The 26,530-nt window shown below is 47.5% G+C and overlaps 1 protein-coding gene across 1 annotated transcript in view; it reads right to left on the bottom strand.

Annotated features, from left to right (window-relative positions):
- Positions 1 to 4,396, bottom strand: part of RNF169 (ring finger protein 169) — a 54,291-nt gene extending 49,895 nt beyond the window's left edge. Inside the window, exon 1 of the mRNA XM_090030826.1 lies at positions 4,149 to 4,396. Within this exon, the coding sequence (XP_089886952.1) occupies positions 4,149 to 4,389 (241 nt within the window). The 5' untranslated portion in view covers positions 4,390 to 4,396. The remainder of the gene's footprint in view (positions 1 to 4,148) is intronic.
- Between the last annotated feature and the right edge of the window lie 22,134 nt (positions 4,397 to 26,530).

Raw genomic sequence — 26,530 nt, 5'->3', positions numbered from 1 at the left:
GGCATATGAAAATAGGATGGGTTTCAACACTGACAAGTGCAAGGTGCTGCACCTGGGGAGGAAGAACCAGCAGCAGACCTACAGGCTGGGGAACTCCCCTCTCGCCAGCACAGAGGCAAGCACTACCGGGAGTAACAAGGAACAATGGCCATAAGCTGACAGAGAGCAGATTCAGACTAGACATCAGGAGGCGCTACTTCACAGTCAGGGCGGCTAGGATCTGGAACCATCTTCCAAGAGAAGTGGTGCTGGCCCCTATCCTGGGGGTCTTTAAGAGGAGGCTGGATGTGCACCTTGCTGGGGTCATCTGACCCCAGTACTCTTTCCTGTCAGGGCAGGGGGTCGGACTTGATGATCTGCTCAGGTCCCTTCCGACCCGACCAACTATGAGGTCCCTTCCTGTGAGAATGAGTTTTGTTGAAGTGATGCACAGCTGAAGATGGCTAACCCAGGCCAACTATGGCAATGAATATAAGACTTAAATCAGCATTTAAGAGAGTCTGGAAGTGAAAAATAACAAGTCTGTTTATCTTATCTAATCTCTGAAACATGAGCATCACTAGTCAAAAAGCATCAGTGGTTTCTCTTTCTTTTTTTTGAATGACATTTTTCAAAAAATTCTCTCCAGCTTGCGTCCATTTAGCTGTGTGGCTTTACAGACGGACAGGGAATTCGCTACAGGAAATGGCGAATTCAGCGTTATTGAAGGTTTCGCCAAGAAGAGACTCCCTTTGGCACTAAACTTGTGTCAGTTCCTAATACTACAGAGATTAACTCCACTTACTGCTATCAGCTGACCAAACCGAGCCCAAGGACAGTACTTCAGTAACCATTAACTTCTGAGCGATGTATTTTGCCAGCGACAAAGTAATTAGTAATCAGCCATCTCTGTGTGTGCAAGACTGCGGAAGGGTTTTTCTGAAGCATGTATTTTTCAGCTTTGAAATCACAACTGTGCAAGCGAGCTGAAGACGTTATACAACTGCTTGATAGGAAGCCAAGCACATACAGAAACTATGATCACATGTATCTATCTCCCAAAAGCCGGTTCTTTGCTAGCTTTTTTAACCAAGGCTCGTATTGATGAAAAAAAATTCAGGGACACTATCTACAGCCTAAAAACAGGCAAGAGGGGTTTTAGTGGGAGCTATTTCTGCTTATCCATCCTTCTCTAAAAACACACCTAACACAATTTGTCTGCCTACGTCCTTAGACCAACACAGCTACAACCTACACCCCCCAACACAACTCATACTTGTTAAAAATAGGCTCAGCAATGCTGGTTTAAGGAAATGCCACATCCTTCTGAGCTTAGTTCTCAAGAATTTTATCCTGAGGTATCCCAAGGACTCGGATCTTCATGTAAATGCTGTGCAGCCAAAATTTAACCTGTGGCTTTTCTCTACAGAGAAAGCTAACTCATGGGTCTTAAAAAGCAGCTCAGTGTCCTGCCCCCCAATTCTCTGGCTTTGGCTCTTCTCAGCCCGTATGCCGTCTATTAAAAGTTTAGGGGGCTGCAGCTAGAGAACAACATAAAGGGAACTCAGGGCACCATAAAAAAAAAAAAAAAAAAAAAAAAAAAAAAAAAAAATGCAGCGTGCAACTGCCTTCAGCCTGGATAAATATATATTACACACATACAAAACACCACCAATCACCTGGAGCCCAGTCAATGTCAGCGAACGATTTAATGTCATCCTGGGTATTAGAGAGGAACCAGAGTCCACCCACCAATGTTTGTGGTATTTGAATCACACTCACCACTTTATGGTTTCTCTCCCCTGTTGCCATGTGAAAAGGCTTGCGTAAAAAAAAAAAAAAAAAAAGGGAAAATAATTATCAATTTAGAAAAAAAAGAGTCCAACTGATTCCCTATAGCTAGACTGTTATCAAGTACAGGAGCCAGAAACTGGCAGGAACTTTCTTCCCTCTAATCTTTCAATTTGCTATTTTCTAACATTAGCAGATTCAATTCTCAGGAAGAACGAGGTATTTCTAAGTTGATCTGGACTCCTGAATGGAGCAGTATTGCCTGCCAAGATAACCTGACAGGCCACCTGCTTCTGTAAAAGGTGGGAGTTCATATGCATAACCCTCCATCCAGGACAGATCACAACTCTATGGAAAGAAAAAACAAAGCACCTGCAATCTGCGCTTTATTAAAAGTGTGCGCAGCCTGGAGACAAACAATTAATTACTGCCGCAACTCCAGGTTTACTAAGCCTTGTTAACATCCTCCCTCCTTTATGAAATTCACCCCAAGGAGACGACCGCTGGAAATTTATATCAAGAAGCAACCACAGAAGCAAGGCTATCACTGTAAAATGTAATCACACCACACTAGGACAGCAGTACTCTGCTGTTTTGAGACTCAAGGGCCCCCTCGTTAGACTCAAGGCTCCCACAGAAAATGTCAGCTCTTACTTTTCCATAGTCGAGAAATAAGTGGAAACTAAGAGCAATTCTGCTTTTGCAAACAACTCCAAAAAGCCTGCAACAGGTCAAAATGGTTTTGACAGTGCGAGGTCCTATCTGAAACCTGTAGGTTTCCCCTTGTGCACGACGCGTTAGGGTTTAATGATGCTCATACTGCGCATTGCTGGTAAAGGGGTCTCACTGCACAGCAGTTGGGAATCGCGGCACTAGAACGAGACAGTGGGTCTGACTGGAAAAAAAAGCCCCGGAGTGCCCCAACCCCACCACCAGCCTACAACGTGCAGGTCTCCGAACTGTTTCATGAGCCCGACACCCAGAATACAGTGGTTCTTGCAGCCCCCCAGTGCCTGGTGTGGCGCGGCCTGCTGCATCGGTGACCCCCGAGGGACCTCGCCTCAGCACACTTAGTTCACGTGACACCCTCATCTCAGCCCCTTTGCAGACTCCTGCATGGCCCTGAGGGCTGAGGCCCTGCACGCTCAGTACATGTAACACCCCAGCCTGATGCTATTAGGCAGGCAGCTCCATAACCCGGTGCCCTGCCTGCCACTGGCCCCAGAGCACCCCCGCCCCACCATGCTATTGCCACTGGACACTGGCGCCACTGGGAGAAGCGCTCCTTTATAGCTCACATCGCTCGCTGCCGTCCCCCATGAGCTGAGCTCCGGCACATTCACTGCACGTATGCACGCAACCCCCCACACCATCCTTCACTCTGCATGTACTGAGACCTGACACTCGGTGCATGTAACACCCTCACTCGACTGTAACCACCAGTGCAGTCAGGGCAGGCACCTCATTCACAGCCCAACTCCGTGGGGGCTGAGTCCATGTGCGCTCCAGCCACAGGACACCTTCCCGTTCTCCCTGCACCTGCACAAAACCGGGGACCCGCCACAAGCACGGCCTGTGCACAGCTACCGACTCACAGAATCACAGGCCCTCCACATGCACATGCGTGCACGCACACACATGCACAGTATCATGGACCTCTCAGCAAACGCACACACACAATTATGGACCCTGCACACATACCTATGTGTGCACACACAGCATCATGGACCCTTCACACAAACACACAAACTCAAGGATTCTCCATATGCACTCACATGTGCACACCATCAGGAACTTTCACACACACGCAGACAAATGGGTGCACACACAATCAAGGCCCCATACACCCCCCCACACACACACACAAATGCAAAATAACGGGCCTTCCACACATACCCACATATGTGCACAGAGAATCATGGACACACATAAACACACACACACACACACTCACGGACCCTCCACACACACGTGCATGCACACACAAAATCAAGGAGCCTCCACAAATACCCAAGTGTGCACACACAATCATGGACCCTCCGCAGGCCCCGATGTGTGCGCACATGTAGACACACACACGTACACACACAATCATGGACCCTACACACCCACCCACACATGTCCACACACAGTCAGGGACCTCACACACACATGTGAACACACACGCAAAAATCACACCCTCCATCCCCCAGTCAGGCCCCCCGGGAAGCTGTTGGGGGGGGGGGCGGCCCCGCTGAGGCCGGACACACTCAGGACACCTCCCCTGCCCCTCTCCCCGCACGACGTGTCCCGAGCCCACGTGGGGGGGGCCCCGCCGCGCCTCATCCCCCACCGCGGGCTGGACCCGGCCGCGCTCGTCGCCCCGCGCGGGGCCGCACCTGGCTCCGGCGCCCGCTGCTCCCCGGCGCCTCCCGCGGGCTCGGGGCAGCGGCGGCGGCGGCGGCGGCCCGGCCCGGGCACGCACCGCGCGTGCGCCACCGCCTCGGCCGCCGGGCCTGGCCCCGGCCTCGGCCCCGCCTCCTCGTCCGCCGCCGCCGCCGCAGCAGCCGCCGCCGCCGCCCGGCCGCGCCGCCACCCCCGCCGCGCCCGGCTGCCGGGGCCCGCCGCCGCCGCCGCCATCTTCTCGCCCGCCGCGGGGCCCCGCCCCCTCATGCATATCTACCCCCGCCCCTTCTTCCTTATTCATGAGGTGGCACCGCCCCCTCTATTCATATTCACGAACCGCTCGGCCAATAGGGCGGGGCGGATCGCCTTTGGCCACGCCTCCTTATTTATAAGCTGCTGCCCCGCCCTTCCCTCAGCCGCAGGCGCCCTGAGGGGCGAGAGGGCGGTTTTGTTTTCTGCTGTCCTCTGCCCGTCGCCGGTGTGGGAGCCTTGAGGCGGGAAACAGCCCCTGGGCATGACCCATGCTCTGTCCCCAGACCCTCGAAGACCCCCTTCAGGCACCACTCGTATCAAAGAGCTCTGTCGTCCCTGATGGACGCCGTCGTGCCAGTCCCACGTGCTCCAAAGCCTGCTTTTCACCAGGCCTTCCCTCTCCCAGGAACCAAAAAAAAAAAAAAAAACATCTTCCAAATAACAAAGCTTTCCTTTTTTGTGTTAAGGGTACGGTGCCTCTCTTTTGGGGATTCTGGCTTCATTTCAAGCCCTTTGCCCACTAGGAGCCAATACCAGGCCGACCGGAAAGATCCAGGCGCCGACTGGAAAGATCTGGGCCAGAAGCCGTTCTGCTGATGTGGACGTTCGGCTCAAAACGAATGACGAGTATCGCAAAAGACCTCTGGGCGCTGGGGGGCAAACGTTTCGTTGAGGGGAACGCGATGTGTCGAGAAGTTGCTGAACAAGTGGATGGTGCGGGAGAAGTGTGCGTGAACCCCGCGCTGGGCTATGTGTGCGCCACGTGTGAGCGCCGGCTGGGCGGGGAAGAGCACGCAGCTAATGCTTGAGCATTTGGGCTTTGAAAGTAAACAGCTTCAGCCTCAGCAGTTGGGAGTGGGTGTGTGCACTAGGCACGGGCTGCCGACGGAGAGAGGACGCGTGCGTCTGCCTGCCTGCCAGGCCTGTGCAGCAATCGTGGCGCTGCCTGGATCTTGCTGGTTTGGAGGCTGTGTAGCAAGAACCTTTCCCTGCCGGGCAGGTTTGCAGCAAGGTGGATTTCAACGAGAGACGGCTATTGGAGAGATTTGCATGGTTTTCCTACACGTAAGAAGAACTCAGGCCTCTGTTCCATCTCATTGGACGGATAGAGCCGAGTTGGTTATCGTAGCCTGGAGCTGTCTGGAGTTTCTGACCCACGTGGTCCTAAGCACAAGCAGTGCGCAAAGGGGTGTTGCTCAAACACACAGTGCATGTGCTTGTAGCTCTTGGAAAGAGCATGGGGCAATGGATTGCCTCCCCCTGCAGCCCACTGCTGCAAAGGTTTGGGAGGAAGGTAATGCTTCCTTCTGTCACTGCTCCAACGGGGGATGGAGACAAGTAGGTATGATGTGAAGAGTCAGCTTTGAGCAGCTGCTGCTTCCTGTTGGGGTTAGCCAACAGTCCCCTTGCAACTGGGACGCACTGCAAGTTGCAGTCTGATGTTTCTGCCTCCTATGCTCTGCAAAAGGACCTGGGGTGGATGGGTGAAGAGAAGGGGGTTTGTACGACAACTGATATCCTGGTTTCCTCTTCTCCCAAGGAACTGTAGGAAACAACTTTTCCTGGTACTGTAGGACTGTACTCAGGTCTGCCCTGACCAATTTATTACTGCTTCTTTAATCCCAGTCTATGGGGGGCTTTGTGGCACATGGCTGTCTCAGCTGTGTGGTCAGAGCAGCTGGATCTGTGCAATTAGCTGTGGGAACCTTCTGTTGCAGAGGACTTGAAGGGAGTGGTTTGGGATGAAAGAAAGTCCAGACCCAAGTACCTTTCCGCAAGGGGGTGATGTTGCTGCTCCCACAAGCAAGCACCACAGGCATCGAGGTCATTTGACATCAATTTCCCTGGGCCAGATGTCCGATTCCAGACTCCTGAAGCAAGTTTTGTTCTCCCAGCTCTGTCAAGGTGTACGCTCAAGAGGAGGGCAGAGTAGTCCTCAAGGCCAACTTGAAAATATGCAACATTGACATCAACAAATTGGAGACTATCACCCAGGACCACCCCAAATGGAGGAAGAGTCTGCTGCAAGAATCTCAGTAGTTTGAAACTTTATGACAACAGGAGACAGAAAAATGGGAGCAGCAGATACAGCATGTCGTCGACCAAACCGAGAACCCAGAGCCACCCACCTGTGCAGAAATGTGCCCAAGCTGCAGCAGAGTCTGTTGATCCCAGATAGGCCTCATCAGCCATTTTCAAACCCAAAAATAAAATAATCATGGAAGACAATTATCTTCAAGTGTGAGGGAGTGCTGATGCTGATTTTGAAGGCCAGGCTTTTGAAGACATTTAGACACCTGAAGATGCAGATAGGCCTCGGGGATTTTCCAAAGCAGTGAGGCACCTTTCCCAGTCTCCTTCAATACAGAAAGACCCCAGAGCTGTTCCTAGGGAAGGAGGAAGGTTAGTTTTGTGGCTGACACATGGATTTGTGACTTCTGTCCTGGGTCTGCCTTGCTTGTCCACTGTAAGGTGTAGCATGGCTGCCTCACAGCACCTGGTATGAAAAGTGCATTGACTCCAGACAATGCAGAGAGGGAAAGGAGGAGATGGGGAGGTTAAGAAGCAAAAAGAGTGATACAGGAAAGCCATGGAGATGCAATAGTAGGACCAAGAGTCCTCTAGAGCCCAAGCTAATGCTATGGACCAGAAAACCAACCACTTGCTTTCCCCTCTTTTGTGTAGAAACAATACAGCTCGACAAGTTTCAGTATCATGCTTCAACCCTTTGGCCAGCAGGGGCCAGAACTGCTCCATGCAACAGGAGCCCCTGCTCTGCCTTCTGGATCCTGTGCAGGAAGCATCAGTTTCTGGTGACGGATAAGCACAGGATCTGCCTTATCTCCCATTCCTGCTGATTTTAGACTATTGACCCTCATTCCTGTAGGGGCCCTGTATTGTCACTGATGTTGTGGTCCTTTACGCAGATCATTAGTTATCTTATGCACCAAACAACAAGGGCCTCTATATTTCTCCCTCTGGCTAACCTGGTATTTGCTGCTTGTATAAGGAATTGCCTCTGGAGCTTGCCTTACCCCAGCTAGTTGCTCTGTCTCAGCTTTAGGTTTTATTAATGGGCAGTGAAAACTGGGTTGGTGCTCTGATACCCTTTTCTAATATAAGCTTCAGTTAGATTGTAACTCAGAGCCAGGACTGTATCTTCTCCCTGCGTTTTTGCACCACTGAGCATACTGTGTGCTGGAGAGTATACTAAGGGCTAGATTTTAGTCTACCTATTAGACACATAAGTGGACTTAGGCACTTAAGTGTAGGTTTATTCTATCCTGCTTGAGTCCCTAGAAAACAGCTGGCGCAAAAAGGGAGTGAGTCTTCTCACTGCTTTCTGCTGAGTCAGTCTTAAAGGTAAGCTGACAGCATGTTGCAGAAGTAGATGCATTAATGTTTTTCCGGGGGTGAAGGGTGGAATAGAATTGCACATAGGTATCTGCATCTACTTAGACAGCCATTGAGATCTGGCCCCTGCAGTGTAACAGATATTCAATTGCTATGAAAGGGTAGTCCGTAAAAACATAGGGTGAAGTTGCGCTTAGACCACACTCACGGCACTTAAAACGCGAGGTTCCTCATGTTAAAGCTTGTTGACTCGTGCTAAGTGCCCTTTGAGCCTCTCAAAATTAAGCCACTTCAGGCAAGGGTTAGAGCAGAGGTGTCCTGGCTCCTGGCCACATCTCTTGCTCACCAGCCCTCTGCCAGCAAGTCTGAGCTGTGCAGGTAAGAAATCATCTTAACCCTTAACGTGCATAATCACAGCACGTTCTAACTTCACCAGTGCTCAACTTTGCACAGATTTAATACAGGCTAAGTGTAATGTGTAACTTTAGAGTGATTGGTATACTGCAGGGATAAAAGCTGCAAGAAAGACATGTAGTGTGGTGGCTGGCATTCGGGCACCTGGTGTTGACAGGGAAGACTAGAAGGGTACGCTTTGCGAGGAGGAAAGAGGAGACAAAGCGGTACTGCCTCACATTGTCACAAGGACTCTGCCGCCATGGAGGTCAGTCTCACATAGATGTCAGCAGGTACATAAACCTCCAGGAAGAGGATTCAAGGGAGAACTGTTTGCAAAAACTCCAGCGGGGCTCAGAGAGGCAGGTCTGTCATTGCTTGTTTATTGAGAGACGTAGCAGAATGGTCCCTGACAGTTGGAAATTGTGTTGTGAGAGCTGGACCAAGATAAGAGAGAAAACCTGGCCACTTCTGGGCCTACTTGCTAGTCTAGTCTAAATAATCAGCCCAGGCTTCCCCGTGTATCTGAGTCTGCCTGTGCCATGGTCTCCCCTCTTCCTAGAGAGTAGGGGACAAGGAATACAGCAGAGTTAGCTACAAGACCTTGGGGACACAGCAAAGGTGTAACAAGCCTGGGCCCAGCTGAGGAAGAGCCAGCCTAAGGCCCCAGCTGGGAGAAATCAGGAATTAGGTAGGCTGAGTCATTCCCCAGAGCTACAGAAACATGGTCCTTCCAAAACAGGCCTTTATCAACCCAGAGCAGACAGCAGCAAACTTCTTGGGCAGTGGACTGTTGTGTTCCTGGCTGCTTGGACTGCCTTGCCTGGTCCTGATGGTCCCTTCTGATCTTGACTCTGCAGCTCTGACCTTGGCTTTGCACTCATGACTTGGCTTTCTCCTGGACTCTGCTTGCCTCTTGATACTTTAATCCCTGACCTCAGTTTCTGGATTCTGCCCTCTTCACACAGGTGACCTACCCTACCTATGCCCCGGTCCCTTGCGAACAAGGGGTCCTAGGAATGTCTCCTATACTCACCAGGAACTGATTGTAATCACCATGGAAGCTTCTTTGTACGTCAGATGGTTTGATTAGCCTTATTGCCTGTTCAGACACCTTTATCTTGACAAATTGCAAGATTCATTTTAATTAGACATCCCTGTTGTGTATTCTCTCCCCCTCTGGGGCTGGATTATATCCCACCTCTTAAGTTCATAAGTGGACTTGGGTGCCCAGGTATTATTTTACTCTGTGTTGCTTGAGTCCCTGAAGCATGCTTAATACAAAAGGAGCTTGCTTCCTTCTCCTTATTGCCTTTGTGACTCCTTCGTAAGGGAAGGGTGGTGGTAAGTTTAACAATTAGATGCATTCACAGATTTTTCAGGTCTTGGACAGGCGGATTAGAATTGCACCTAGGTACCTAAATCCATTTAGGTGCCTGATAGATGGAACAGAACCTGGCCTTGGTGTCTGAGCACTGTGTAAAGTTAAATGAAGTATTTCTCCCAGAGCTAGTCTCATCTTAGTGAACAGCCTCTCTATGAAAATTCCCACCATTTAATTGCCACATTCAAGAACCTACAAATTTCTTTACTTTGGTATAAAGAATAATAGACACATACAAAACATATCTATGAAGTGGTGAGCTCTTGTGTATGGGTAAGCCTCATTTTCCTTGTGATTGCTCTTAAATGTGAGTGGGGATTTCCAGTTCAGCCTGGATGACACAAGAAGATGAGACAGGCAAAAAATTGTCCTGAGACATTGTAATGGAATTAAGTGGTAAATATATCATTTGGCTGAACTGGATCCCAAAACTTGCTTTAAAAAATATGGCTGCTTTCTTCAAAAGCTTATGTTCTACTGGCGCAAACTCTGTCACCGTCACACACAGCTATTTTAGCCCAAAGCATTACGCACTTTCTCACAGAGCTTTTAAACAGCAGTTGACCCAACAGATAGGTGCTTTTCTCCTGTTTAAGAATAGCAAGCTACTTGTGATCTTTGCCATGAAAAAAGTACTTAAAGATGAAAAATGCAATGTAATAATTAAGAGGAATGCTGATTTTTTTTCCCTCTTCCCCTTGAGAAATCAATATTTTTAAGGGGAGCCAGCAGCAGAGTTTGCCAAAAAGATACCTTCAGATAAGCAACCCAGGACAATGGCCTGTGGGATTTCTAAAATAATATTAATAAAGAAACAGTGAAAAGTATAATAAGAGAGATCTTGCAATGACACCAAACATTGACAAGTGCCTTAACGCACTCAAAGCATGCTGGGAATCATCAGCCATGAGCTGGAATGAAAATGTCTTCTCCATTTAAGTGGAATGAGAAGGGAAGAATCTGAGCTCTTCAGCTCAGCCCATCCTGTCTTTCCTGAAGGTAAAAAAGGGGATTGTTTGATAGCTCTATAGCTTTGTAGTGCCTGCCAGTAGCTAAAGCTTCTAATCTTTGGTGCTGAGACTGTTAAGTAGTATTTATGATGTTTCTGTAAGAATGAGCCCAATCACAGATCTGTATCTTACCAGCCAGAAGAAGCCAGAATAGCCTGGCAAAGTCTATCCTTCTGCTGCAAAGAGACTCAGTGGGGAATATCATGTGTATCCCTATCAATTGATTTTGCAGAGGCCTCCCAGAAGGTGGACTGGTTGGGGAGGTGTGAATAGGCCAGAAGGTTATGGGAGGGAAGGCATTGGAGACAAAGTCCAACAGAACAAGGGGGAAGAAGTAGCTATGGAGCAACATAGATACCAGCAAAGCTTCCACTATTTCATGCCAGCTTTGATCACCACAGGTTTTCCTCTTCAGTGTTCATGTCTTCAGCGTTCATGGCACTCACCATGGCTGTCATGATGATCTCTATGGCTCAACTCAATTTGTTTTCCATGTACTCCGTCTTTTCATCTACAATAACATTTTTTTCTTGGCTTCCACAGCTTCTAATGTTGCCATGGTGACTTTGTATTTTTAGGAACAAACGTAGAAAGGCCTACTAAATCAACATATGTCTTGAATTCCCAATCATAAAGAACTTAAAGCCATCAGTTATTGCATCATACTTAAAACTTCATTAGATGATGACACTGGGCATGTTGTCATTGGCCTGTGGTCTTGCCATGTTAATGTTTGGGTTCTGGGAAAAGTAAGAAGAGTTGTTGAGTTTCTACATCCAGGTTGTTGAATTTTAGAAAATGTTCACCCCTTAGTTTTACACTTTCCAACATGTTTCTGAGTCTCAGAGTCTGGGTAGAAAGGATCTTGCATGTTCTTGTTGCAGAAATACAAATGGCATAGAGGATTTAAATGCATCCAGAGCTGTTACTTTATCTATGGACAAGTGCAGCATCTTCCGGACCAACGGCAAGCTGATAGTAACTCATGTCCTACCACAGCCAGATGGCCAGGACGTGTCTACAGGGATGACAGACATCAGAAGAAATAAGACAAAGCTAGATCTTATGTGGTAGCATAGGTCCTGTTTGTTTCTTTCCTGGTTCTCTTCTTCCTTTTGCGGTGTTAGAATAAACTCCCTCCCTATCATATTTTGACTTGGATAGCAAGTGCCCTGTAACTAAGATTCAGCATAATGGAATTGCTGATGTTAGAAACATACTTTTGAACATCCTAGGTATTTTGATTATGGATACCAGCTTCTGGTTAATGTGCTTTGTTAACTATGTACAATATACTTCACCATTGCAATGCACCCACCTCTGGGGTGGAAGATGTCAGCCCACTGCAGCATATGGGATACCCAGGAAGGGAAATTTTGGCCAAAACTTCCTTGATAAATTTATTTTCCAATGGAAATTGCTCCCATAGTCTTGTCCTCACTTTCCCCCCACCTCTAGCTCTCCTGTTTGCATCCTCTATTATTATTGAGCTGTTGTAGTTTATATTGCTGCATTGATTTTGAAAAATCAATCGTTCAGATTTTCTAACAAATAATATTTGCTAAAAAAAAAAGGAGAATGGTAATCATGACTTTACCCTGCAGATTGGTAAAAGTAGAAGGTATCTTTAGACTTGCCCTTGGATTGTGCTCCATCTCAAAGCCAAAGCATGCACTCAAAGACAGTGCCCAGTAGATGTCTCTGTTACCTAGCACCAGGCCCTACATTAAATATTACTGCAGATGTTAATGTGCTCCTAAAAAAAGCAAAACTCGTTTGTAAAGCAGCAGGTCAGATCTGGATCTCTTGCACCAGTGGGAATTTGGAGTCATTCCATCAGTCTCAGAAAAAAACCTGATCCATAGCATTCTCCATTCCAGAATTACACAGAACATGACTAAGATTAGACTGAAGGTCGGAGTTTTGATGCCTTTCTCCTGCTTTTTCTCTTTTCTTTCATTGCCGGATTCCTCTCCTTTTAAACACAGCTTTGCCCCTAGATCTGAGAGACTACAGCGGTAGGGAGAGCGCATTACTTATAGGAAAAAGATAGCGATTCAATCGGTACAATCCAGCCTGCCTACACATAGGAAGCAAACGTACTTATAGAACATCACTGCTCCAAGATTAGGATCCTTGCATAGCACAGACAGCGTGAGAGGGGGCTCCAGGCAGAGCGAGAGGGGGGTCTGCCTGTAGGGGGGGCCTACAGGCAGAGTGAGAGGGGGCTCCAGTCAATCCCAGTTACCCAAGGAAGTCCATCCCAAAGGACCTGGCAAGCATCAGCATTGGTTGGATCCCAGAGGAAAAAGGCCAGTGTAGAAAGCCTTCACTACTTCTTGCATGTATTCTCAATCCACTGAAGAGTGCTGTCCTTGGCTAAGAGGCACATGGCAGAGTGGTACAGTCACCCACCCTGGCGATCTTCAAAAAGCATCTTGATGTCCTTCTTCCTGGGGTTGTCTGACCCCAGCAGTCTTTTCTGCACACGTGCAGGGGGCTGGGCCCCTAAAAAGTTATGAAAATATGACATGCTTAGTTTGCCGTCTTCCTCACCAGCGTACTGAGGAAGCAGATGCCATGATCTATTTTCCAAAGGAGTTGGGTATGTGAATGAACAAAGATGCCTCAGTCTTGGAGTCGCTGATGTCCCAGACTTAGCACCTTATTACCTTAGGGTAGCAGAGAACAAAGTCCATCAGCCAACTCATAGATTCATAGGTGTTTGGGTTGGAAGGGACCTTGCATTGGGGTCAGACAACTCCGGCCAAGTGCATGTTCAGCCTCCTCTTAAAGACCCTCAAGGTAGGGGAGAGTGCTACCTCCCTTGGAAGCCTGTTCCAAATTTTGGCAACCCTTACCATAAAGAAGTTCATCCTGATGTCCAACCTAAATCTGCTCACTGTCAGTTTGTGGCCATTGTTCCTAGTTACTTCAAGGAGTGCCCTGGTAAACAGAGCGTCCCCTATTCGTTGCTGTCCCCTGATGAATATGTAAGCAGCCACAGGATCACCTCTCAGCCTTCTGTTGCGGAGGCTGAAGAGATCCAGGGCCCTCAATCTCTCCTTGTAGGGCTTTGCCTGCAGGCCCCTAACCATACAAGTGGCCCCCCTTTGAACCTTCTCATGGTTATCCACATTCCCCTTGAAATGCGGCACCCAAAACTGGACAAAGTACTCCAGCTTTAGCCTGACCAATGCCACATAGAGGGGAAGTATCACCTCCTTGGACCTGTTTGCCATGCACCTGCTAATGCATGACAAAATGCAGTTAGCTTTACTGATCACTTTGTCACATTGACAATTCATGTTCATCTTGGTGTCAGCAGTGACTCCCAAGATCCCTTTCCGCTGCTGTGCTGCTGAGGTCATCCCCCAGCCTGTAAGCGTGCTGGTGATTCCTTCTTCCTAGGTGAAGCACCTTGCATTTGTCCTTATTGAACTGCATCCTATTCTGTTCTGCCTGTTTTTCTAACCTGTCCAGATCTGCCTGGATTCATTCCCTACCTTCTGGTGTGTTAACTTTACCCCATCATTTGGTATCATCTGTGAATTTGGACAGAGTGCTTTCCACGTCCTCATCTAAGTCGCTGATGAAGATATTGACCAGCACAGGGCCCAGGACCAAGCCCCACTGCCCACATCTTTCTGGATCGATACCAACCCATCCACCACCACTCTCTGGGTGTGACCCTTAAGCCAATTTGCCACCCACCTGACCTTGTAATCATCTACATCACAGTTGCTCAGTTTATCTATGAGAATATAATGAGAAAGCATATTGAAGGCCTTCTTAAAATCTAAGTAGATGACATTCACCTCGATTCCTGCATCTAAAAATGTTTTGACCTGGTTATAAAAAAAAACCAAGGTTGGTCAGGCAGGATCTACCTGCTATGAATCCATGCTGGTTGCCCTTTAGCATTGCTTTTGCCACTAGACTCCCACAAATGTGATCCTTAATAATTTTTTCAAAGGTTTTTCTGAGGATAGAGGTGAGACTAACCAGTCTATAGCTACCTGGATCCTCCTTCCTCCCCTTCTTGAACACAGGGACCACATTGGCCCTTTTCCAGTCCTCTGGGACCTGACTGGAGCACCATGAGAGCTCAAACGGCTGTGCTAGCAGCTCTGCTATGACACTGTCCGATTCCTTCAGCACCCTTGGATGAAGTTGATCCGGGCCTGGTGACTTAAACAGATCCAGCCCCTCCAAGTGTCCCTTCACTAAGTCTATGCTAACAGTTGGTGTGCTGGGCATCCCTTTATGCCTGTCTATGATCCAATTGAAATCTAGCTCTGTGATTTTATTAGCTAGACCAAAAAAGGAAAATCTCTTAGTCAACTCCACACACCTGGGTCTACTGTTCCCCATAATGTCTGCACTCCAGAGGTATTGACCTCCTGGTGCTCTCTGAGTGAGGATGAATAGCTTATCGTTCAGGACTCCTATGTATACAGAACTGAGCACTTCTCCACCTCCCCTATTCCTCTCGGGACCTTGCGTGTTACATTCCTTTGTTTTTTTTCTTCACCATTGCTTTATACCACGTATAAATAGGTCTGCCCGTGTTTTATTCCAGTTTGTAAAAGCTGGATACAAGTCGGGTGTCTCTGAGTCATGTCTAGGAAGGCAGAATTCATATAAACTAAATTGTCTTGATACTGTACACAAGGAAAAAATCAGGAGGCCAACCCTACCTTAAATTAGTGGGTTTCTTATTTCAACTTGGCTGCACATATCCTTTACTATTAGTTTCTCCTTCTATTTCTCGCTGGTCTCCCATGTACTATGCTTTCTCTTGTGGGAATATTCTTTTTCTCTCTTCTAGTGTCACAGAGGGAGAATACACAAGCAAAGCCACAAGCCCATCAGACATGTCTGTTCCCCCCTGAAAAATAAATCCAGCCTGTCAGGGTGGTGGCTTGGATTTCATATTGCCATCTACCCCAGAACTGCACTTCTGGCTGTTCAGTCAACACATCCAGAGGGCTCAGCTGTTGTAAACTTGAACAAAATACACTCCATACCAGAAGGCCAAAGGGGAATTTTCCTTCCTTTCTAGTGTGATGCAGTTTGGTGTAAAGAGCCACGTAGGTAACAAATATTTGACAGGTTCCCCGGCTAAAAGAATTTTTGGAGCCCACTTCTTGCATCTTCAAGAATGCATTCAGTTGTCCACATCTTTCCATAGATCAGAGACACACTTAGGGACTACCATCCATCCCATGTCAGTCATATCCAATATAAAAACACCTGTTGCAACAACAATTTTAAGCAACAACTTATCCTAATACTAGGTGTCCGACTTGAGCATATTTGAGTGTCGTGGTGCCCATGCTTGTGGCATGTGCTCCCATGCTCTATTCGTTTTACCAGCAGGGGGTCTCTGGCCTCCCATTCCTGCCCAGGGAATTTTTTGTTGAAATTCAACTCTGCTCTTGTCTGAGTCTGACCCAAATTCTCAGCCACCAGATGCTGCACCTCTTGTATTCAGGCCAGCAGGTGAGTCAGCTGCTGCTTGCTCAGCGCCTTGGGTTCCCTTTTGTTTGGTCCTTCCAAAACCAAGGCACACCTCTCAACCTCAGAACCTCCTGCTCATGAACTTGCGTAGACCAAAATCTGCGGCTGCTTTAGCTGTGACCCTAATGGCCAGTCATATCAACAGAAGTTTCTTCTCCCCATCTTTTCCTGGTTCCTTCACCATTTTCCAAAGCAGAGTTTCAAGGGTCCCTATGGAACAGGATGTTTCCTTCAGATTCCAAATATTGCCATGTCTTTGTACACTTTTTCCCATAAATGATCCCCCCCACTTCATTGCAGTCCATAACATTAGGGATTCCTCCCTAGAAGACACCTGTTTTGCTAAGTTTGTAGTAGTCATGTTAGAGCATAGTTTCTCAACCTGTGGTACACATACCCCTGGGGGTACGTGAGACACAGGCAGGGGGTACGCGGGTACCCCAACACTCTCTCTCTCTTGCCCTCTTTTTCTCTCTCTCTCACCCATTCCTCCACTCAAAACTGTGGCAAAAAATTTGGTGCACTGTGCATTGCGCGGTGTTTTAAATTCCACAATAATTTGATGCCATTCTTTGCATGGCACTGGGTTCAGCCCTCCTAGCGTTGGCCAGGTATATATTTGTGTTGTGCACCCCAATGTAAAAGGTGGCAGCTCTACCCACACTAGATCAGACATTTGTCATATCATGGCCTTCTCCCAACATATGGCACACATTAGTCTGTAAATATAAAATCCCCTGGAAAATTGACTGTTGGGGTACTTATTAAAATATTCAGAAGTTAGGGGGTACTTGCTACTTAAAAGGTTGACAAACACTGTGTTAGAGGACAGGTTCCTTACAGGAGTTACCTCCATCCTCTTTGTACATGAGTGCATGATCTTTAATATATGCACAGTGTGTGGCATCTGCATGTGTGACCAAATCCCTCTTATTCTTTGGTGTAGCTATGCTCTCCTTGCTCGCACCTCTATATTCACCACTGCTTGCTCCTGACAGCCTTTCACATATCATCATCTTTTCTTCCTATGACCGCCACCAGTCTACCACTTCTCTGTGACTACGCTTGCCATGGGACAGATTTAATATGTCATTCCTAAAACCTCCAGGGCTATGGATGCTGCACTTTCTGTGATCGTGAAACTATCTGGGAACCTTTCAGTTTTTATTCCTTTAGTTTTTATTCACCTAGACTTGGGGCAAGTAGTGTGTGAATCCTCATATTTGTCTTCTGGGCCTAATAGCTCTATCTCTGCATGCTTCTCTACTTTGGCAACATGCTATTCTTTTATTAAAAGATACCCAGTTCTTTTCTTTCTGGTCCACTGCTTTGCCGTCTGATTCATCGGTCTGTTTAAAGCTGTTTCTGAAGCCCCTTGCACACGGTTTTGTAGGGATATTTCACTGTTGGGCTAATCAGATCACATATGCCAGTAGTGCATAAGCAGCAGCGTTTCCCCCTGAGTCAGTCATGTCTTGTTCTTCCCACTCATTAAACCACAGTACAGGTGCACTGTATACCCACTTCCTTCACGGGTCATGTTGATTCTCTGGTACAGTAAAGTCCTTTGCAGGCTTCACAAACGGCAGGGGAAGCTTCATACAGGTCTATTATACATATTTGAAAAAGACAACAGAAAGGTTCCTTTAATTTCCTGGCAGCACCTAGAACTTTGCAGTGTCTGCTATTGATTGGGGTTTAAATGCAGACATTTCAGCTTTCACCAACCCAGTATCTAATCTGAACACATGAGTCAAAGCATACGGTGAGTCGTGTTCCAAGGAGTCCGGAGAGCTGGTGGGACAGATCGCAGAGAAGCTTCTGTGTCTCTTAGAGGTCTTTGCAATCCACCAGTGGTTTCATCAGTCAATTCATGGTGGAGCTGGCACTACTGATACTTATATATATTTTGGAATTTATGAAATTTTGAAAGTTTTGGGGCAATACCTTGGCTCTTTTGGTGGCATATCTTTATATTGGTATTTCATCATGGGTAAATTTCAGCCCATGGATCTTGAATGAAATCTCAGATGGAAAATATCTTCAGATTTCTCTCTCTTGTTGGAGTTCTTCCCAGGCTGCCGTCATCAATTCCAATCCTTTAGCTGGGTGAATTAATTCCTTTGAAAGGTATTTGTTGACAGGAGCAAAACCTTTTGGAAAATCATTCACTTTCTTCTCTTCTACAACAAAAACGATGCCTGTATCTTTATCTTTGTGTGCTTTGGCATTTTTGTCAGTTCGGGAGCTCTTGGCCATGAGAGACGTTGGGAGTGGCTCTTGTTGGTCCCTATCATTCACATCATGTCAGCAGATAACGAGAATTTGGATGATTCTGTAACTTCCAACAGCTTGCTTGCTTCAAGGGGCAGGTCACCGAGTCCATCCACAAAGTTTCATGGAATTATCATCCACATTATAAAGGAATTTTTCAAGGTTTTTAGGTGATTTCATCTTGCTTTTGTGCATCTTGGCAAGTGCTGGTATTTGTAGCATAATCACTTCACACCTTGCAAGCACATTTATACAGAGAGATATGATTTGAGAACATATCCACCAACAAATTCACAAGCCAGTCACAATCCAAGTACAACTGGGAATGCAAGCAGTGTATGCAGAGTATTTATTTGCTTAATTTGCCATGTAAAAGCTTTTTGTATACCTCCTTTGATACAGTTTTGGCAAAAGGACATCAAAGCAAAAGGACTAGAGGAAATTTAGGTTGGAAATTAGGAAGAACTTTCTGCCTCTCAGGGTGATCAAGCACTGGAACAGGGTGCCCGAAGAAGTACTCAAATTTCCTTCCTTGGAAATTTTCAAAAGCAATTTGGATGGACATTTGGCTGGGATGGTTTAATTAGTGATGATCCTGCCTTAAGCAAGGGGCTGGACTAGATGACTGTGGGATGTTCCTTCCAGCCCTGTGATCATGTGATCATCTTTTGAACATCAAGACAGTTTTTGAAGGTGTTTCAAAAGTGATTATGTATGAGGATAAGTCAGAAAGAAATGTCTTCTTGTTTTTGTCACCTAAGAAAGCCACTGGTGGCCAGTGAGAACATTTTTGTCCAGGCACCTGAACTGCTACTTGAAATGGAAATATCATATGTCAAGGGCCTGTCCTGAAGTGCTGCTTCTGCACAACAACACTGGTCCACATATAAGCTTACCAGCCACAGAGGCAGTCTTATTGTTTGGGTGGACTGTGCTGCCCCATCCTCTGTACAGCCCTCCAGTGATCATCTGTTTGGTGCCTTGACAGATGTATTATGAGGGTGACAGTCTCAGGATAAAAGCAATGTGATGGAGACTGCAACAGTGCCTGCACAACAAGGACAAGGATTATTCAAATGTTGGGATACGTGCCCTTGTTCACCGGTGAAAAAGGCCATTGATGGAGAAGGAGACTGTGATGGAAAATAGTTGTGTGTTAAGCGATGATGTACATATTTTCCAGACCAATTTAATGTTTCTTTAATAGTATTTGGCTCAGAAAAAAAAATGAGAGTCAGGACTTTCTAATTGATCCTCATAAAAAACTTCAGTCTTAAGGCTGTGAAGTAAGGCTTTTCCACTGCATCTCTCTTGGTTTGACCATCAAAGAGGAGCATAAACCAATGGACAAATGTTCTACATTCACAGTATGGTGTACAGGCCCGCATTTCTGGCAGAAGACTTTGACATCACATTGGTCCCAGTATCAACAATACCTTTTAAAACCATCTTCTTCACACTGTCAGTTATTTCCTACTGAATTTCAACATCCACGTGCCTGCCATTTTTCAGAATTATTTTCAGAGCATCCATGAATTTGGCATCTTGTCCTGTAGGAAGCTTCAGCAGGTTGCAGAAATTTCCTGATGAATTGTTCCAAGTAAGGTCTAATAAGTCTTTGGTCTCCTCATAGAAGCAGTGGATTTATCATAGTAAACAAGATCATTTTTGCCAAGGTTTTTAAATAGAACCTGTCTTCCTCAAAGCCAAAGTGGGCATAGTCGGTGCGTCTACATGAGATGCTAAATGTGCAGTAGACTAATTCTACTGCACATTAGTGCATCACGGCAAAAGCCATGCTATTGAGCTAATGTTCCGTAGAATTAGTCTACTGTGCATTAGCATCATTAAAAAGCACCGGTTCATAGATTCATAGATGTAGGGTTGGAAGGGACCTAAGCAGATCAGCAAGTCTGACCCCCTGCCCTGGGCAGGAGAGAATACTGGGCTCATATGACCCCAGCTAGGTAATTGTCAAGCCTCCTCTTAAAGACCCCCAGGGTAGGAGCCAGCACCACTTCTCTTGGAAGTTGGTTCCAGATCCTAGCAGCCCTGACTGTGAAGTAGCGCCTCCTGATGTCTAGTCTAAACCAACTCTCTAGCAACTTATGATTGTTATTCCTTGTTACTTGGGGAGGTGCTCGGGTGAACAGGGTTTCTCCCATTCCCCGCTGGTCCCTCCTGGTAAGTTTGTAAACGGCCACCAAGTCCCCTCTCAGCCTTCTCTTGTGGAGGCTGAACAGGTTCAGGTCCCGTAGCCTCTCCTTGTAGGGCCTGCCCTGCTGCCCCCGATCATGCGAGTGGCCTCCTCTGGACCCTCTCCATGTTGTCCACATCCCTCCTGAAGTGCGGTGCCCAGAACTGGATGCAGTACTCCAGCTGCGGCCTGACCAGTGTCGCATAGAGAGGGAGGATCACCTCCTTGGCCCTGCTTGTGATGCATTTGTGGATGCATGACAAGGTGCGGTTAGCCTTACTGACTATGTCCTCACATTGGCAGCCCATGTTCATTTTGGAATCGATAATGACTCCAAGATCTCTTCTTTCTGCCTCTGTGCTTTCGAGAAGGGAGTTCCCCAGCCTGTAGGTCTGCTGCTGGTTCCTCCTGCCCAAGTGCAGCACCCTGCACGTGTCAGCGTTGAATCCCATACTATTCTCATTCGCCCACCCCTGTAACCTGTCCAGGTTCTGCTGTATCCTGTCCCTCCCTTCTAGCATGCCCATCTTGCCCCAGATCTTGGTGTCGTCAGTGAATTTGAACAGGGTGCTTTTCATCCCCTTGTCCAAGTCGCTAATAAAGGGATTAAACAGTGCAGGCCCAAGGACTGAGCCCTGGGGGACCCCACTGCCCACATCCCTCCAGGTCAAATGTGACATGTCCACCACCACTCTCTGGGTGCAGTTCCTCAGCCAATTTGCGACCCATTTGACTGTAGGCATCAATGCCACAGTTGCCTAGTTTTTTAATGAGAATGGGATGGGAGACAGTGTCAGAGGCTTTTCTGAAGTCCAGAAAGACTACATCTACCATGACACCTGCATCCAGTGATTTTGTGACCTCATCACAGAAGGCAATTAGGTTGGTCTGACAGGACCTGCCCCTAATGAAACCATGCTGGTTGCCCCTAAGCATCGTCCCCCCTGCTGGTCCTTCCCAGATGTGCTCCTGGATAATCTTCTCAACAAGCTTCCCCAGGACTGAAGTAAGACTAATGGGCCTATAGTTGCCCGGCTCCTCCCTCCTCCCTTTTTTGAAAGTGGGGACCACATTGGCCCTCTTCCAGTCCTCTGGCACCACACCAGAGCACCACAAGTGCTCGTACAGCCGTGCCAGGGGTCCCATGATAACCCCTGCCAATTCCCTCTGGGGTGGAGAGCGTCTGGACCTGCCGATTTGAACACGTCCAGTCCCTCCAGAGGTTCCCTAACTTGGTCCTCCCTGACCCTAGGCCTGTCAGAGTCTCTCCTAAGTCCATCCTGAATCTCAGTGGGGCAATCCTGATCCCTGCACAAAACAATGGAGGCAAAGACATTGTTAAAAAGGTCTGCCTTTTCCTCTTGTGCCACCACCAGATTGCCTAGTGTATCCTATGGGGGCCCCACATTACCTGGTGCTTTCTTCATACTCCCTATATATTTAAAAAAGGACTTTTTGCTGTCTTTGATCTTTGATGCTAGCCCTTAGTTCTCTATCTGCTTTAGCTTTCCTAACAGCCCCCCTACAAGCCCGAGCAATGGAGGTATACTCCTCTTTGGTGATAGCCCCTCCCTTCCATTGGGTGTACGCCTCTTTTTTGGCTTTCAGGCATTCCTGAATGCCTTTAGTGAGGCAGGGGGGGCTTTTGAGCACTCTTGCTCCCTTTGATTCTCATTGGGACTGTCACCCCTTGGGCATGGAGGATCATCTCCTTAAGGAACGACCACTCGTCTTGGACACCCAGTTCCCCAACTCTCCAGGACCCCAGTGCCTCTCCTACCAATCTCCTCAACTCGTTGAAGTTGGCCCTCTTGAAGTCAAGGGCTACTACCTTACTGCAGGCCTTTGACACCCTGCGCTGGATGGCGAATTCCAGCAGGCGACGATTGCTGTCACCCAGGTGGTCAAGGACATCGCCTGTGGCCAGGACCAGGTCCAACAGGGCATTTCCCCTGGTGGGACTGTGCACCTCCTGGGTGAAGTGGAGGTCCTGTATCTCAGCAAGGAGCTTTCGTAAGCGGTCTGACCTGGCTGACTGCTCCTCCCAGCAGGTGTCCGGGTAATTTAGATCACCCATGACGACTACATCCCTTGCCTTAAGTGCCTCCACAAGCTGGCCTGAGAATTCGCGGTCCAGCTCTTCCCCCTGGTTGGGTGGTCTTTAGTAGACCCCCACTGTCAAGTCCTTTTCCCCGTGACCCCCTTGTATTCTGACCCAGAGCACTTCAGCCTGCCCCTCCTCTGACCCCATCCTGTTAAATGAGGACATATATTGCTCTTTGACGTAAAGCACCAGACCCCCACCTTTCCTCCGTGCTGTATCCCACCTGGATAGTTTATAGCCCCTAATGTTTACCGCCCAGTCGTGGGACGAATCCCACCAGGTTTCTGAGCCCTACTGTGTCTGGGTTTGTACTACCTATCTGGAGGACGAGTTCCTCCTGCTTATGTGCTCCTGGTTACTATGCATTCAGTTAGTACCTGATTTTACAGGTACTAAATTTAATGCGCCATACTTACAGCACATTAATGTACATGTAGATGTGCCCAGCAGAACCTGGAAAAGGAAGTTGATAAAGTGAATGTCATTGTAACATTAATGAATAAATCATTTGACTGAGCAAGGAAATAAGCTGAAATCAGAAAATGAACAAAATTTTTGGCATGCTGGATCAAACACATCAAGTTCAAATTTTGAGGTTTTCTCAAGATGAGGGATTTAAAGTTTATGGGCACTGAGGAGTAAGATTTAAGGTAGGTCAAGGATGTGGACTTATATGTACAACTCTATGCCAGTTGAATGTCTGAAACTGCTTGTCATTCAGAGATGAATCTCAGCAGAATGAGGGGAAAACATACATATGAAATGGAAAAATAGGGGCAAAAAAATCCCTGCGGCCTCCGTCTTCCTTGCTGCAGTCTAAGCAGCCCTTGCATGCACTGGACTTAAGCGGTTGTCATGTTTGAGAAAACCTTTGCCTTGACAAAGTGCATTCTTCCCATTGCAGATTTCCTAAAGAACCACATCAGCTCCTGTTCCCCCATCACTGCCAGGTATGCAGATATTTGACAAGGAAAGGAAAAAGCTTCATCAGCACAGGTTGTTTCGTGCCTGGTTCATGTAGTACTTTTTACTCAAATAACCCAGAATGCCTCCAGTGTTTCTTTTAGGAAACCAGCTTCCGGTTGGGCTGGTTTGTGCGTTCCAAGGTCTGTTGGCATGGATCTGTCCTGTATAGCAACACCTCAGAAATACTCGAAAGAGGGTTTATTGGGGTGAAAGGAAAGCAGAACCAGACAGAAACAGATCTTAACAAATCAGTACTTTCTCTGGGGATGCTCATAACCCTGTTGCCAGTCATGCAAGGGCTTCCCCTTCACTGCTGCTATGTCAGACCCTGGGCTGCCCGTCTCGGACGCTTTCTCAGCTCTGCAGGACCATTCTAGTTTTGGTCAACTCCTCGGTGCCGCCCATGTGCGCCATAAGGAGCTTTCTCCTCTCTCTCTGTTTGAACGGGAGCTCTTCCCTCTTTTCTTCCTTCTTTTCCAATCGGGTTGTGGTCCTATAAATCCCGTGCCTCTATTTCGCATGGTATATATTGTAAGCCTCCATGCAGAGGCCCTCTCTGGAGACACCTAAGAGCATTGCGCAGCTGCTGTTCGAGAGGTAACATAACAAAGTCATTCTACTACATTTAGCAAAACCACTGTCTATATATTGGTCCCAGCCACCAGAACAGCCATGCTATTAGTCCTGTGGGCTTAGGATGAAAATCGCTTTTCTGAGGAAACTCAGGCAAAGAAACTAGAAAAGAAAACCTGGAACACGTCGTAATGAGGCTGATCAGAGCTCAGGGCCCTGCCAGCCCCAGACAGAGGATCAGAACAGTTTGCCCATCAGTTTGGAGGTGGTAGGTGGATGAAAAACGCTGCTTTACTGCCAAAAGCTGGAGGAGTTCCTGCCAGAAGTGAGACACAGGCTGGGATCCCCGGTCCAACATGATGCTAGCGGGCATCCCCTAGAGCTGAAAACTGCTCTCCAGGAACAACCGGGCCATTTTGTGGGCTGTGGGAAGCTTATTTTTGAGCCAATCTCAGGATCTCGAATCCAATATCATGATTTCAGAGCCTAACTCAGGATTTTGGAATGCGTGCTGTTGTCAATACCAAGCTGTCTTTCTTCCAGCTCGAGTTAGTTTTAAGTAGCTTCTTTTTTTGCCAGAGTTGGAGTTTACTTCTTATAATGTGTAATAGATGTGTGACACATGCGTGACATCAGGAAGGTTTATGACAGGTTATCCCTTTGTCTGAAAGCAAGAATTGATATTCCCTTTTTCCAATGGCCGCTGTTGTCATGGAGACTTAGAATAGCTTTCCTGATTGAGGCTTTGCACATGGAAAACTCCCTTCTAAGATAAGTATTTGCATAATTATGCCAGAAAAAATCTGTTCTAAACGTTCTTTTCAAACGCGGACCTTCTTTAGGAAAACAGCGCAGAGGATAAAGCATGTGGCGTTTTGAGTGGGATCCTGCAGGAATGTCTTCCTTATCTGATGCAATTCATTATCTTTTTCCATGTTCAAGAAGAAAGTATAAAGTCGTTGCTGCTAAAGTCTTCGGAGGCACAAGAACCGAAGACTTGGGCAAAAAATCATAATGAGAATTCACTTCTACAAAGCAGTCCAGATTCCTGGTTAGGCTGGGCTCATTTGAACAGTCCTTAATACAGCTAGTTGCAAGGTCATAGCCATGATTGCAGAATGACAAATTGTCTTCCAGGGACAGCCTAGGAGCTCATGTTAGAAGAGCAGTGGAGAGCGAGCCCCCAGCATGACGTGGTGTCTGGGATGGCTCATACGATCTCAGGATATTTCAGCGAAGGGATATTGGGTAGCCTTACGGCGGTGCTATTACCTCTCTGTACATGGCATGAGTTAAACCAGTGGTTCGCAACCTTTTTAGACTCGAGGCACCCCTCAATAGACTCAGGCCTCCCTTGGAAAGTGCCAGTTCTTACTTTGCACTCATTTTTTGACTACAGAAAAATTACAGAGCAATTGTTCAGTTGCAAAGAACCCAGCCCACAACGGGTCAGAATGGTTTGAACTCTGTGAATTCCTATTTGAAATCCTTGGCTTTATCTTGTGACTTATGTTTGCACATCTACCAGTGCTAACACTGTGTGCCCCCCTCCTCCCCCCCGAGCACCCTTGAAAAGAGTGGCTCCCGAGTTAGGAATCACTGAATTAGACCATTCATGGATTGTAGGGTCTGGTCCTGGTGCTCACACTGCAAACAGGCTCTAACCAGTTGGAAAGTGTTTGGGAAAGAGCTACTTAAATGATCTGTGGTCTTGTAAACCGGCCTCAGGGGGTGACTTACTGTGCTCAGCAGAGCTGGATGCAGTGACTTGGAAATCGGGCTGCGTGCAAGCTTGCGCAGTTTCCCCTTTCCTAGGCCCAGAAGTGAAGTGATGTGACTGCTGGTCCGAGCGTGACCATATGCACTAGCACACCTTGAAATCTTAGATCGGGCAAAGGAAGGATGAGACAATCAATGGTTTGAAGCATGTAGGAAGTCAGAGTGGAGGATCACAGAAGCCCCTTCTGGTATTTCAATCTATGACCCCTGGATTGTAAATTCTTTAGGATGAGGGCACCAGGGCAGATCCCCTGGTGAGGCCGAGGGCAGGAATGAAATACCTGAGATTGGGAGGAAGGTGGTTGCTTATGACAGCTTTATACTCCCCTGCTCCTGGGGAGGGCTGGGAACTGAGCTGGTCTGCTGCATAAGTAAGAGTAGCCTTTGGGCTGCTGTAATTTGTGTCTGGCTTGTTCCTTGTCTCCTGCAGCCAGTCCAGCAACTGAGACTAGTGGAGGTAGAGGGATGCCCCAGCCAAGCTCCCTTTTCCCTGGCCTTGTTCCACATACTGGAAGCAGGGACGGTGGGAGGAGGGGGTCTGAATTGTGGCTCTGTGCCAGGCGGGG

The sequence above is a fragment of the Crocodylus siamensis genome, chromosome 1 (assembly GCF_052110815.1).
Source record: "Crocodylus siamensis isolate JL-2025a chromosome 1, ASM5211081v1, whole genome shotgun sequence".
Lineage (NCBI taxonomy): Eukaryota > Metazoa > Chordata > Crocodylia > Crocodylidae > Crocodylus > Crocodylus siamensis.
The sequence above is the reverse complement of the archived record's forward strand: the minus strand, read 5'-3'. Positions and strand labels throughout refer to the sequence as shown.